Source organism: Diabrotica undecimpunctata, chromosome 5 (genome assembly GCF_040954645.1).
Source record: "Diabrotica undecimpunctata isolate CICGRU chromosome 5, icDiaUnde3, whole genome shotgun sequence".
Classification (NCBI taxonomy): domain Eukaryota; kingdom Metazoa; phylum Arthropoda; class Insecta; order Coleoptera; family Chrysomelidae; genus Diabrotica; species Diabrotica undecimpunctata.
In genome coordinates, this window is record NC_092807.1 from 122,504,230 (window position 1) to 122,516,814 (window position 12,585).

General features: G+C 31.8%; 1 protein-coding gene across 2 annotated transcripts in view; it reads left to right on the forward strand.

Moving 5' to 3' along the window:
• Positions 1–12,585, forward strand: part of Neurl4 (neuralized E3 ubiquitin protein ligase 4) — a 306,909-nt gene that overhangs the window by 47,522 nt on the left and 246,802 nt on the right. For both annotated transcript variants that reach the window (XM_072532633.1, XM_072532632.1), the window contains exons 13-14: positions 3,805–4,034; positions 8,348–8,738. In XM_072532633.1, the coding sequence (XP_072388734.1) occupies positions 3,805–4,034; positions 8,348–8,738 (621 nt within the window). The remainder of the gene's footprint in view (positions 1–3,804; positions 4,035–8,347; positions 8,739–12,585) is intronic.

Below are 12,585 nucleotides of genomic sequence, written 5' to 3' on the forward strand. Positions count from 1 at the left end.
TCTATTGTTTCCGTTAATTCATTTTGTATCCGGATTCTACTTTCTACTTTTAGAGATTCTTTTATCAGTTCTATTAGTTGTGTTGGTATATTAAATTCTTTCATTGCTTTTATTAAGAATTCTCGGTTTATATTGTCATATGCGCTTTCAAAGTCTATGAAGAGATGATGGGTGTCGATGTTATATTCACTTGTTTTTTCGAGGATCTGTCGCAGAACAAATATCTGGTCTATTGTTGACTTCTGTCTACAGAAGCCACTTTGGTATTTGCCAACTATTTTTTCAGCGTGTGGTCTAAGTCTTTCATAAATGACATTGGACATTATTTTGTATGCTGCATTCAGCAGCGTGATTCCACGGTAGTTTCCACATTCTAACTGATTTCCTTTTTTATGTAGTGGTACAATAATACCGCTATTCCACTCCGTTGGTAGCTGTTTATTCGACCATATCTTTGTTATCAATTCATGTATTGTTTTTTGTAGTGCGTCTCCTCCTTCCTTTAGTAACTCCGATGCTATTTGATCCGATCCCGGTGCTTTATTGTTCTTTAATTTTTCTACTGCTGCTCTAATCTCGGCTATTGTTGGTGGAGTCTTTTCTCTGTTGTCTGCTTGGTCTAATGGTATGTCAGGGGTCGTCTCTCTCCGATCTCCTTCAAACTTTTCCGTAAAATGTTCTGTCCATCTACTTAGTATCTCTTGCTGTTCTGTCAATATATTACCTTCCTTATCTCTACACATCGTTTTTCTCGGTTTGAAGTCTTTTCTGCTTTTGTTTAGTCTCTGATAAAATTTTCTTGTCTCTGTTGATTTACTTAGTTCTTGTAGTTCTTGAAGTTCTTTGTTCATATATTCTCTCTTTTTTCTTCGGTGAGTTTTCTTTTCTTCTTTGCGTAGTCGTTTATATTCTTCCTCTGCTTGTCGGGTTCTGTGCCCCTGTTGCATCAGTAAATATGCTCTGTTTTTTTTGTCTGTGATGATCTGACATTCTTCGTCAAACCAGTCATTCGTTCTTGTTTTTCTTTCTCTACCTTTTATGCCTAGTACTTCTTTAGCTGCCTCTTTTATGATGTCTCTGCATTCTTCCCACTCTTTATTTAGGTTTTCATGTGTTATTCTGTTTTCTAGTTTGTTGTTTATCTTTTCTTTATACTCTTTATTTTTGTTTGTTTCTTTGAGTCTTTCTACCTTGTATTGTTAATGTTTAGAGCCTCTTTCCTTTTTGATGTTTGAAATTCTAGCCCTTACCCTACTTTCGACCAGGTAGTGATCAGAATCCGCATTTGCCCCTCTTCTAGTGCGGACGTTTATTATATTCGATTGGTGTCTCGAGTCTACAATAACATGATCTATCATATTTACTGTAAGTCCATCCGGGGATTTCCAGGTACCTTTGTGTATATCTTTGCGAGCGAAGTATGTGCTGGCAATCACCATGTTAAGTGATCTTGCTAGGTTTATTAACCTATTGCTATAAATTTTACATTACAGTCAGTTTTTTGATAAAATTTTATATTTGACTTACTATACGGGGTTAATTACAACGTGGCTTTATTATCCTAACTTTGAAACATCCTGTGGAATAATTCCGTTGGCGAATTTTCGTAAAACCTTATTTTTCGGTTGCAACCATGTCTCCTAAGCATTGTGTTTTTTGTTTTATGTCAAAATATGCCTTGGTTCATTTTTTATTTTTTATTCAAAGCCAAATGAATTTGCCACCCACAATTTAGGACTTTTTTAATTATGATTATTTTGGAGTTATTTTGTAATATGACGAGGTGGCTTTGGTGACTGTTATCATTATGTCATATTGACACTTACATTTTGTTTATACCTATGATTGATCACGGTTCTTAGTGTCGAAGATTGTGCGAAAGCCGTTGCTCTGGTTAAATATGGGCGAAATTATGCATATGTGGCTAGAGTACTACACACTCATCGCTCTACCATCCAAAGGGTAGTGGAACGTTTTATACAAACTGGAACAAACAAGCGTAAAGCAGTAAGTGGCAGGAAGCGCAAAACTACCGCTTTAGATGATCGTTTTATACGAGTCAACGCTTTGCGGAATCGTCATTTACAGCGGTGCAAAGAAATCAGCTTCAAGAGGTTCGATGCAATAATATAAATGTATTTACAGTTCGTCGAAGATTACATGAATTTGGTTTGCAAAGTTGCAGACCAGCAACTGGACCAAAATTACTTTCACGGCACAGAGTGGCTAGACTAAAATTGTCCAGGGAACATTTACATTGGAATTTAGGACAATGAAGTAATGTTCTTTTACGGATGAGTCGAGATACTGTCTTAGCTCTTTAGATGGGAGAGAACGAGTATAACGTCGAACTGGAGTGCGCTTTCAGTCTACGCGTTGGCCATGGAGGAGGTTCGGTGATGGTATGAGCAGGAATATCCCGAGAGGGGCACACTGAATTGGTATTTATTAAGGATTCGTTGACTGCACACCGGTATACTGAGGAAATTTTAGCGAATCACGTAGTATCCTTTTCTCAATATATCGGCGATGATTTTCTATTAATGCAAGATAGTGTTAAAAAGAGATAAGTTAGGATAAAAAACCACCTTTCGATTAACCCCGTATAATAAGTCAAATACAAAATTTTATTAAAAAACTTACTATAGAAAATTAAAATTTATAAATTTTTGACAATGTGCTAAAAAAATCATCAAAATAGGGCTAAAAATAAAAAATGAAATACTTTGAATTTAACCAAAATTTTCTCCGTTGCGTTTTTTTTTGCATCTGAGTGTATAAAAAATTTTTAAAAAATATAAAAAATTATTAAAAATTCTAAAAAAATTTAAAAAAATGATAAATTATAAAAAATCATAAAAAAGTATAAAAAATTAAACAAAATTAAATAAAATTAAATTGATATTAGATAAAATTAAATAAAATGAAATAAAATTAAAAAAAATTAAATAAAATAAACAAAAATTTATTTTAGAAATTATATAGTCGTTTTTAGATAAGTATTTACGATACCTTTCGTTTTTAACAGGTGGCAACCCTAATGTTCCACAATTTTTTCTCAGTCAACCTTATATCATATTAAGAGAAAAATTATCTTTAATTTGATATAAAAAACATGCATAAGCATGTTTTTTCAAAGCCAGCAAATAGAGCAAAAGTCATGAGCAGCGTATTTTATTTAAAAAATAAATGAACGAAATAAAATATTTGTCCAAAACTAATTACTATTAATTGAATTAAAAATATTTGCGACAACGTATTATCGATGTATTAATCCTAATTTTAAATGTATGTAAAAATGTGAGTTTGATGAACTACGATATGAACGTAGTGATCCTAAAGTGGGATCTTGTACTATGTAGTGTTACTATAAAAAATATTAATAATTCAGTAATAAGCGGATATACAATTTTATTAACCTACGTATAGAATAATACTTTATAAGAAGTATTTACTTCTGTCGGCACTCCCCAAGTGCTACGATCTTTTTTATTTGATCGTTTTAATGAAGATTTGATCGTGGTAAACAAATAAAAACCAGACGATGCCTGGTGAATAAGATGGGCCACCTTGGACATCTGTCTATCAATTTTAAATTATGTGTAAAGATAAATTATATTTAAATTCCAGTATTACAGAGCAGCGTTATTGTATGATTAACGTTGAAATTAATTGAAATCAGACTTTGTACAAAGATTTATCTATTAACTAGAAGCTTGCAAAATTACACTAAAAATGTAGTTTTTCAACATTTATTTAAGTATTACTTACATGCTACCATTTATAATAGTTTAATATTTTCAGATACTTCAATTTTTCACTCCTAGTCTGAACTGGCTAAATTGTAACGATAGAATAGGATTGTTAAAGACATCAGATAGTACTGTTAAAGTCTTCATAAATGGAGAAGAATTGTCCATCAGTTTTCCACCGTTATCTGAGACAATATATGCCGTCTTTGATTTAAGAGGTTCATGTGCTGAAATAGGTGTCACTAGTCATAAAGCCAACATGTCTCCATTAAACAGTGTCAGGTAAGAATTTACTGAATTATTGAAAGTTTCAGAATCAGTTGTAAATAGTGTTTCATTAATTTGTGCAAAATTTTGAATACCAATATGATGGTTTAACCCAAATTACTTAAACAAAATATTAATTCTTTATGATATATCTTCTTCTTTAAGTTCCATCTTCTATCGAAGGTTGGAAATGTTGGAAATCATGGCTATGCGGACTCTGTTGACTGCCGCTCTAAAAAGTTCTGCACTACTGCATTCAAACCATTCCCTTAAGTTCTTAAGCCAGGATATTCTTCGTCTTCCCACATTTCGCTTTCCTCGGATTTATGAGATATAGGTTGTATTATTTCAATATTTAGAAATGAGTTTTGGTAATTATTTTAATTCATCTTGAGATTTTTTATGGAATTGTTAGTAACTTCAAGAAGAACGATGAGGACCCGGTAAGCGTCAGGTGTTTTTATATTCTACGTCATTGATGAAATTATCGTTTTATCACATTTTTATAATTCTACAATCCTTATAAATATCTAACACGAACCCGTCCCAGGACGGGATCAATATATCACATTAAGCATTAACAAAATAAATTGATAAATCCGAACGATAGGCATGTACTTAGAGTAAAAAATCCCCAAATTTTCCTCAAACTTGTAACTACTGTACAGTGGCATTATTTCATGTACATGAGGAAGATCCACCAGATGAGAAATACTGTATTATATGTTATAAACTGAGAAATAATTAAAAAATTATGTCATCATCATCATCCAGCCGTCCATTGTTGGACATAGGTCTCCCTTAAACACTTCCATTCTTTACGATGTTGTGCTTTTTGTTGCCAATGTTTGGTGATACGCCTGATGTCGTCAGCCCAACGTGTAGGTGGTCTTCCTCTACTACGTTTGTCTGCTCTTGGCCTCTAATTTGTAATTTTGCTCCTCCATCGTGAGTCATGCATTCTCGCTACATGGCCTGCCCAGTTCCATTTCAGTTTCGCTATGCGTTCCACATCAGCAATACTCGTTCTTCTTCTTCTTAGTCTTGGTTAAACCCAATGCCAAAAAATGGGAAGATTTCATCTGAATCTCCTGAATCATCCCCTGAAAACTTTTTTATAAATTATACATAAAAGAATATATAAAAAGTGTGAAGAACACATGACAAACACACAGTTCGGTTTCAGGGATGCATTGGGTACTCGAGACTAACTTTTTGCAATACAAGTTCTCTTTCAAAGATGTAGAGACGTGAATTGTGATATATATGTGTGTTTTGTTGATTACCAGAAAGCGTTCGATAGGATAAAACATGACGAACCGATGAAAATATTAAATTCAATTGGTCTAGACAGCAGAGATCGCCGTATAATAAACAATATCTATTACGAACAAACTGCAGCTGTTAGAGTTGGGGATCAGTTAACAGACTACATAAAGATAAAAAGAGGTGTGCTACAGGGATGTCTATTGTCCCCATCATTGTTCAATACATATTCATAGCACATTATGAACCTAGCGCTAACGGACATAGACGAGGGAATACTTATAAACGGAGAACGATTGAACAACATAAGATACGCTGATGATACTGTCATTTTTGCAGACAGTCTTGAAGGTCTGCAGACACTTGTCTCTAGGGTGACAGAAGTAAGTAGCAGGTTTGGGCTTGATTTTAACATAAAAAAACCAAATACATGATTATAAGCAAGAATAGGGTACCACCTTTACAATTACTAGTTATACTCGGTTCGCTATCTCCAGTCCGAACTGTCTAGTGAATTTAGTAATTATTTTTTTTGCGAAGTTAGTTACTTTTTGACAGACTCGAAGTGGCTGGAAATTACTATACAACCAAGCACACGTACTTATAGCCAATATTAATAGTAAACAAACTAAATAGTATGTAAAATAGAACTTTACAAATTACCGACAATCAATATTTATTTATTTGCACCATATATAATAAATAGTTATGTTAAATTATAACAACTAAAATATATCTTTTAAATATATACTACCCAAAATGTTATGGGTTTAGTATACACTTCCACTATTTAGAATAATTCTTCTTTTTTCAAAGAAAAAAGTCTGCAATAGTACTATACTTGAGCTATTAATACTGAGCAGTAGGAATTGTTGTGTTGTAGGTTTCCAACAATGAATCTGTCAAAATATGACCGAGCTAAGCGAATGGAGTTTAACCAACAACCTATAACACAAATCACCAACTTTTGTTATCTGGGTGCAAACTTAAATGAACAGTGGGACCAATCGACGGAAATTAAGATAAGGATCGAGAAGGCAAGATCAGCTTTCGTCAAAATGAAAAAAATCTTTAACAGTCACGATATAAAATTGGAAGTAAAAGTTCGTTTACTAAAATGCTACGTATTCTCCGTTCTTTTATATGGCGTGGAGTCATGGACCTTAACTGAAGCATCACTGAAGAGACTCGAAGCATTTGAGATGTGGTGCTATAGACGCATGTTGAGGATTTCCTGGATAGACAGAGTTACCAACGAAGAAGTACTACATAGAATGGGTAAAGAGCGCGAACTAGTCGTTACCATAAAACGTCGTAAACTAGAATACCTGGGCCATATAATACGCAATGAACAACGATATGACCTACTTCGGACCATACTTCAAGGTAAAGTGCATGGGAAAAGAGGTCCAGGACGAAGAAGAATATCCTGGCTGCATAACCTGCGAAAATGGTTTAACTTAACCACTACCGGACTTTTCAGGACAGCAGTCCACAAAGTCAGAATAGCCATGTTAGTGTTCAACATCCGTAACGGATAGGCACCATAAGAAGAAGAAGAAGTCTTGGTTAGAGTCATAGTTTCCGCCCCATAGGTCATGACCGGTAATACGCATTGGCCAAATACTTTTCTTTTGAGACTAATTGGTATGTTGGCCCTAAGTGGGTCTCGCAGTTTTAAAAAGGCTGACCACGCTAAAGTAATTCGTCTTTGGATTTCGCATGTTTGGTTATCCCTGCTGGTTCTTATTTCATGACCCAAATACGTATATTTCTCCACCAGTCCTACCACTTTGTCTTGAATAGTTAAATGGTTATTGGGGACCATATTTGTCATAAACTTTTTTCTAATAGTTATAAAAAATTATAAATATTAAATAAAATGATATAAAATTAAATAAAAGTAAATAAAATAAATTAAAATAAATAAAATTAAGCCAAATTATGTAAAAGAAATAAAATTAAATACAATTAAGTAAAATTAAGTCAAATAACGTAAAATAAAATTAAATAAATTCAACAAATTTTGAAAATTACTAAAATCATAAAACAAAATTTTTAAAGAAAAAACTTAGATTTTTTAAATTTTAAGAACTTAACTGTGTGGTGCTATTATAAAAAAAATATTAACAATTCAGTAATATTATTTATTATTTATAAATGTCAAGAGGCCTTAAAAGCCTAGTGCAGAAAACTTTATTTTTCTGTTACAATTTCTATTTACATTTGTTCATATAAAATATATTTAAAATTTCTTATTATTGTATTATACAATTCAGTAATAAGCATACATAAAATTTCATTACCCCAAATAGTAATAACGCGTTATAAGAAATATTCACTTCTGTCGGCACTCTCCAAGTGCCACTCGCCGTTTTTTTTATTTGTTATTAAATTTTTCTTTGCATAATTTATTCGTGCCACCACAAATTGTATAATAAAAAGACATAATAAATCATTAGTGTGATTTCTTTGACAACTAATTAAATATTGGTGTATTCCAAAATAAACGTTACTTTTATCTTATAGATAAGTAATTTGATTGAAAAGACGGGTACATTTTATTCTATGAATAAATGTGTATCCTCCAGGATAACTATCTGTCAGAAAGGATAATATTCATCTGGAGGTGAAGACCGACCCTACCCTTCCATGCAATAAGTTTATAATTTTAAAAATTGATTTTTTAATTCTTTTGAAAGTTTGTTGATCCTAAAATATTGGCTGCGAACTTGGTCCTCGGTAAAAAATATAATAAAAAACTCGAGCTTTCCCAACAAGTGAATTGCTTAACTAGAATTACGCTGGTTTTTGTACGAAGATCAATTTCATAAGACGACTTTACGCAAAACTTCAGTGATTCTCTTCTCCAAAAGGGACTTATTTGTTATGAAAGTTATTCGACATATTAAAATACCATTTTATTGTCGTTCTAGCCTTAAATGTGAGGAAGTCGTAAAAAAATTGAGTGAAGTGACTGTAGATGACAATTTATTAGATCTTTAGTCGCATAGTGACGACGGGCAAAATCACTAGTTAATTAATAAAACTGTAATTTTTAGGTTACAAGATAGTATAGAATTAGTTCTCGATCAAGAACCCATTCCAGAATCAAATGAAGGTAAGGAAATACCTCCGCAAATATGTACGTCTCCAGTTTTCTATGAATTTCACGAAAATCACGGACGAAATATCGAATTGATCAACAACAAAACGACTGCACGTCGAGTAGCTTCGTATAACCAAGGCATTACTATCGTTCAGAAACCCCTAGAACCGAATTCCAAAGTTGAAGTCATCATAGAAGAATTAGAAAGTCGCTGGAAATCTTCGCTCATTATTGGATTAATTGTAGGAATTCCCGAAAGACTGAACTTGCCTGTGAACGCTTTAGCCATGAAGCCTCCGAGCTGTATCATAGCTAATGATTGGTTAGCTATAAATGGAGTTAAGGTAATAATTTTTTTATTGCATAGACTTTTGTCCTTCATCCGATTTCAAGGTAACAGTTAACGTTATTCTAAATTTAACTGAATTTAAAATGACTTGTTTTCATTCCATTATGTTATATTAAATATTAAAATATTACAGTAAATTATTATATTTTATAGCGACAGTTATCGGCAAGTCTTTAAAAGTTTTGCTGTAATTTTATACAGTACTACTTTCTTTTCCATGCCCTGGCCAAAAGTAACCAAGTGAAAAATTTCAAAAGTGTTGGGTAGGTTTATCAAATACGGAGAACTCATGTTGGTTTTCAAGTCTGATAATTTTTAAATCTAGAAAATTTATGGATTGATTCTGATCTGTTTCTATTGTAAATTCAATATGACTATGGAGTGAATTAATGTAAGATAAGAATTGGTAAAGTCGCTCGTTAGTTGCTGTAAAGCTTATTGATATATGGAGGATTACCCATTATAAGTCCTGCACTGTTATTTGTATATATTTGACATGGACGTATAAACACAGATGGACTCAGTTATTTACATAAAAATGTGAAGCCAAAATTATTTGACTAGGTCACATTCTCAGCACCTTCAAATGTTGTCACATTTTTTTATTAAAATATCTTATTCACGTATCGCTGAAAATATTACTATATTTATTTTGTACTCTACAGGTGCTATCAAACCAAAATAATAATTTATTACTTATATTAATATATTTAATTGTAATTAAAACATCAAGTGTGCACATAGTGTGCATATCATTTAATAATAGCGTATAACAGATATCAACCAATTATTTTATATGTAGAAGCACTGAAACCTATTTATTAATGGCAACGGTGTTTACATTTCTCTGTCTTATGGCTCTACGTCAAACTTCAAATGCTGTTCCATGTCATGTCCATGTTTATTTACTTTTTACCCATGTTTATTTACTTTTTACCCAAGATGAGGAAAAGTTGTTTTTCGATATTTTGGCTGTATTTTAAGTGATATTTGTAAATAGTGAAATAAATAAATTATAATAATGGTGCTACAGTTTTGCATTTGCAAAAAAAACGAAATGTTTACATCCCAATGTCTCATTTAATTTGTACGTACTGTGTACTGTTTGTTTACATTATTTAAGATGACGAACTGAGGAGGCCTGTGTGTTTACATTTTAAAATATGTCTTTCATAGGCGTACCCTCGGGTTTATTCATATCAATTAATGTATTGAACAAGATATTAGTTCATGAAATTAGTATAGATATTTTTAAATTGTAAGTAGACATTATCTGATTAAAAAGATCTGTTTAGTAGCTTTTTAATTTAATATTTCTCATGAATTAACAATAAATTAGTGAAATGAATAAAACTCATTTATTTTTCTATGTAGGTTTCCAAATAATATTGATTAATGATAAAACTTACTCTAAACTTCAACAGAGAAAACAGTATAAAAACCTTTCAAAAGCATCCTTTTTGGTTATTTAAACTTGTAAGGAAGCTGAAAAATATTTCAGATTTTTTAATAAAACTATAAATATCTACAACAGAAGAGTTAAAAACCTTATGAATATTTTGATTAATAAAACCATAAAAAATGTCGCAAAATCAATCTATGAGCATTTTGGTGACCATTATGTATGATGAAGATGCAATCGATGGTCACTCTATGCAACTTTTAAAATTGGTTCTTGAGAAATATTTTAAAATTGGAATTCATCATGAAACGAGGACTACTTTAGATGCTAACACCGTGCGCATAAGAAGCGTTCTTACTAAGACTGTTTTATTTCGCAATCAATAAAAATTTATTTCTATACCAACATCTTCTATTATGTCTATTTACCATTTTTACTTTAATATTTCTGTTCGGTAAATAGCTTTCCAATAATTTATACATTTTCACGCCTACTTTTTAATAAGTAGGTATATTTGCAAATAATTTTATGTCAAATGCCAGCAAGAGCATTGGAATGATCAATAAATAATTTTGTAGTAGAAACCCTTACTACGAGGAATCTATTCATATTGTATTAAAACAAATTTGTCACAATTTGAAAAAATATGTTTTAACACATTATCAATAAATATAGGTATGTACTTAAAGTTGACAAATGTATATTTTTTAATTGTTTTTTTTTATCGTAGGATTATTTGATACCTATTAAAAAAGTAACTTGAGCTCAACTATATTTTATTGTATTAATTTTAAAGCAAATAAAATTGTATTTTATTTTTTCTATAAAAACGTGTTTTTATACATTATTACTACTTCCAATTATTAACGTCTGAATAATTATCCCCGCGAGTAAAAATTCAAGCACCCTTATGCTCATTGAGGAAGTATCACAGTCTATCGATACCCGTTTTACTCCCCTTTACCCTCTTGTCCAGGAATATCGAAGCTTCAAAACAGTGTGTGTTTAAGGTATCTTATTGCTGGGTCCATCTATGTTTATACGTCCATGATATTTGATAATTAACCCATTAGCGCCCAGTGATACCATACGGTATCACAAAACACGCCTACTTCTCTTGCCCTTGAAACCTATTAGAAACGATCGTATGGTCTCGTCCCCTCTCCTAACTATAAACAACAGACCAGTACCATACTAACCGCTCATCAGTGCGTTTGTAACATTTGTAGAGTAAGTGTGATTTTTCAAATATTTGATCTGTCGAAGTTGGGTCGAAAAGATGGACTTGCATTTTGCGTAAGTAAATTTTATTTATCTATATAATTAATTTTAACGATATTTTGTAAAAAATCTATGGTTAATAAAACAAATGATCCTTTCTGTCAAATTTAAATTTATTGAGATTTTTTCTAATACCTTACCAAATATGTCGGTGATACCATACAGTATCACTGGGAGTTTATCATATCATTTAGAATTTATGATAATGTTTTTTACCGCCGTGGATTCTCAATATCGGAAGCTCTAGATATGATATATAATAATGAAAATGTCGCTAATGAACTGGAAGGAATATTTATTGAGCCACCTAATCCATCTGTTGACACTGATGAAGATTCACGGGATGAAATAGATAACCTCATGATAAATAATTTAACTCTTCGTCAATTTCAAGCTGGTGCTGAACTAAAATTAACCAATAACAAACATATTGAAGCTAATGATGACGATGTAAATCCACAACCAACACATTCTTCTGCTGGTCCTTCCCAGGAACATTTGAGGTCTGAAAGTAATTGGATTTAAATCAGATTACAAGAAGTTCAAAAAGAAAAACTACTCAATTTTCAGAGAGGCAGAGAAAAAAGAAAAGGAATAGAAAAAATGATCAACAAAATAAATGGGTAAAAGGGGATCTTGTTGAACAACTATCCGATTTTTTCTTAGTTGACTACAGTTTGTATGAAGGTATGACATGTACAGAATTGTTTGAATGTTTTTTTGATGATGATATAATGAATCTCATTTGCGAGGAAACAAGAAACTATGCCTTATTTAAAACTCAAGCTAATCCAAATATAACTGTAGAAGATTTAAAATGTTTTTTTTTGGAATATTAATTCTTACTGGATATGATATAACACTGTGCCATCAAAAAGACATTACTGGGATATAAAAGACGACCTTAATAATAAACTTGTGACCGACGCTATGCGTCACAATAGATTTGATGAAATTCAAAAATATATTCATTTTGCCAACAATACATAGATCAATGAATCAGACAAGATGTGGAAATTTCGCACACTTATGGACAAACTGAAGAAAAAGTGTTTGGATAATGTTGTGCCGTGAGCCATGATAAAATATTTTGGTCGTCACGGATGTAAACAATTTATCTGTGGCAAACCAATACGTTTTGGTTACAAAATGTGGTGTT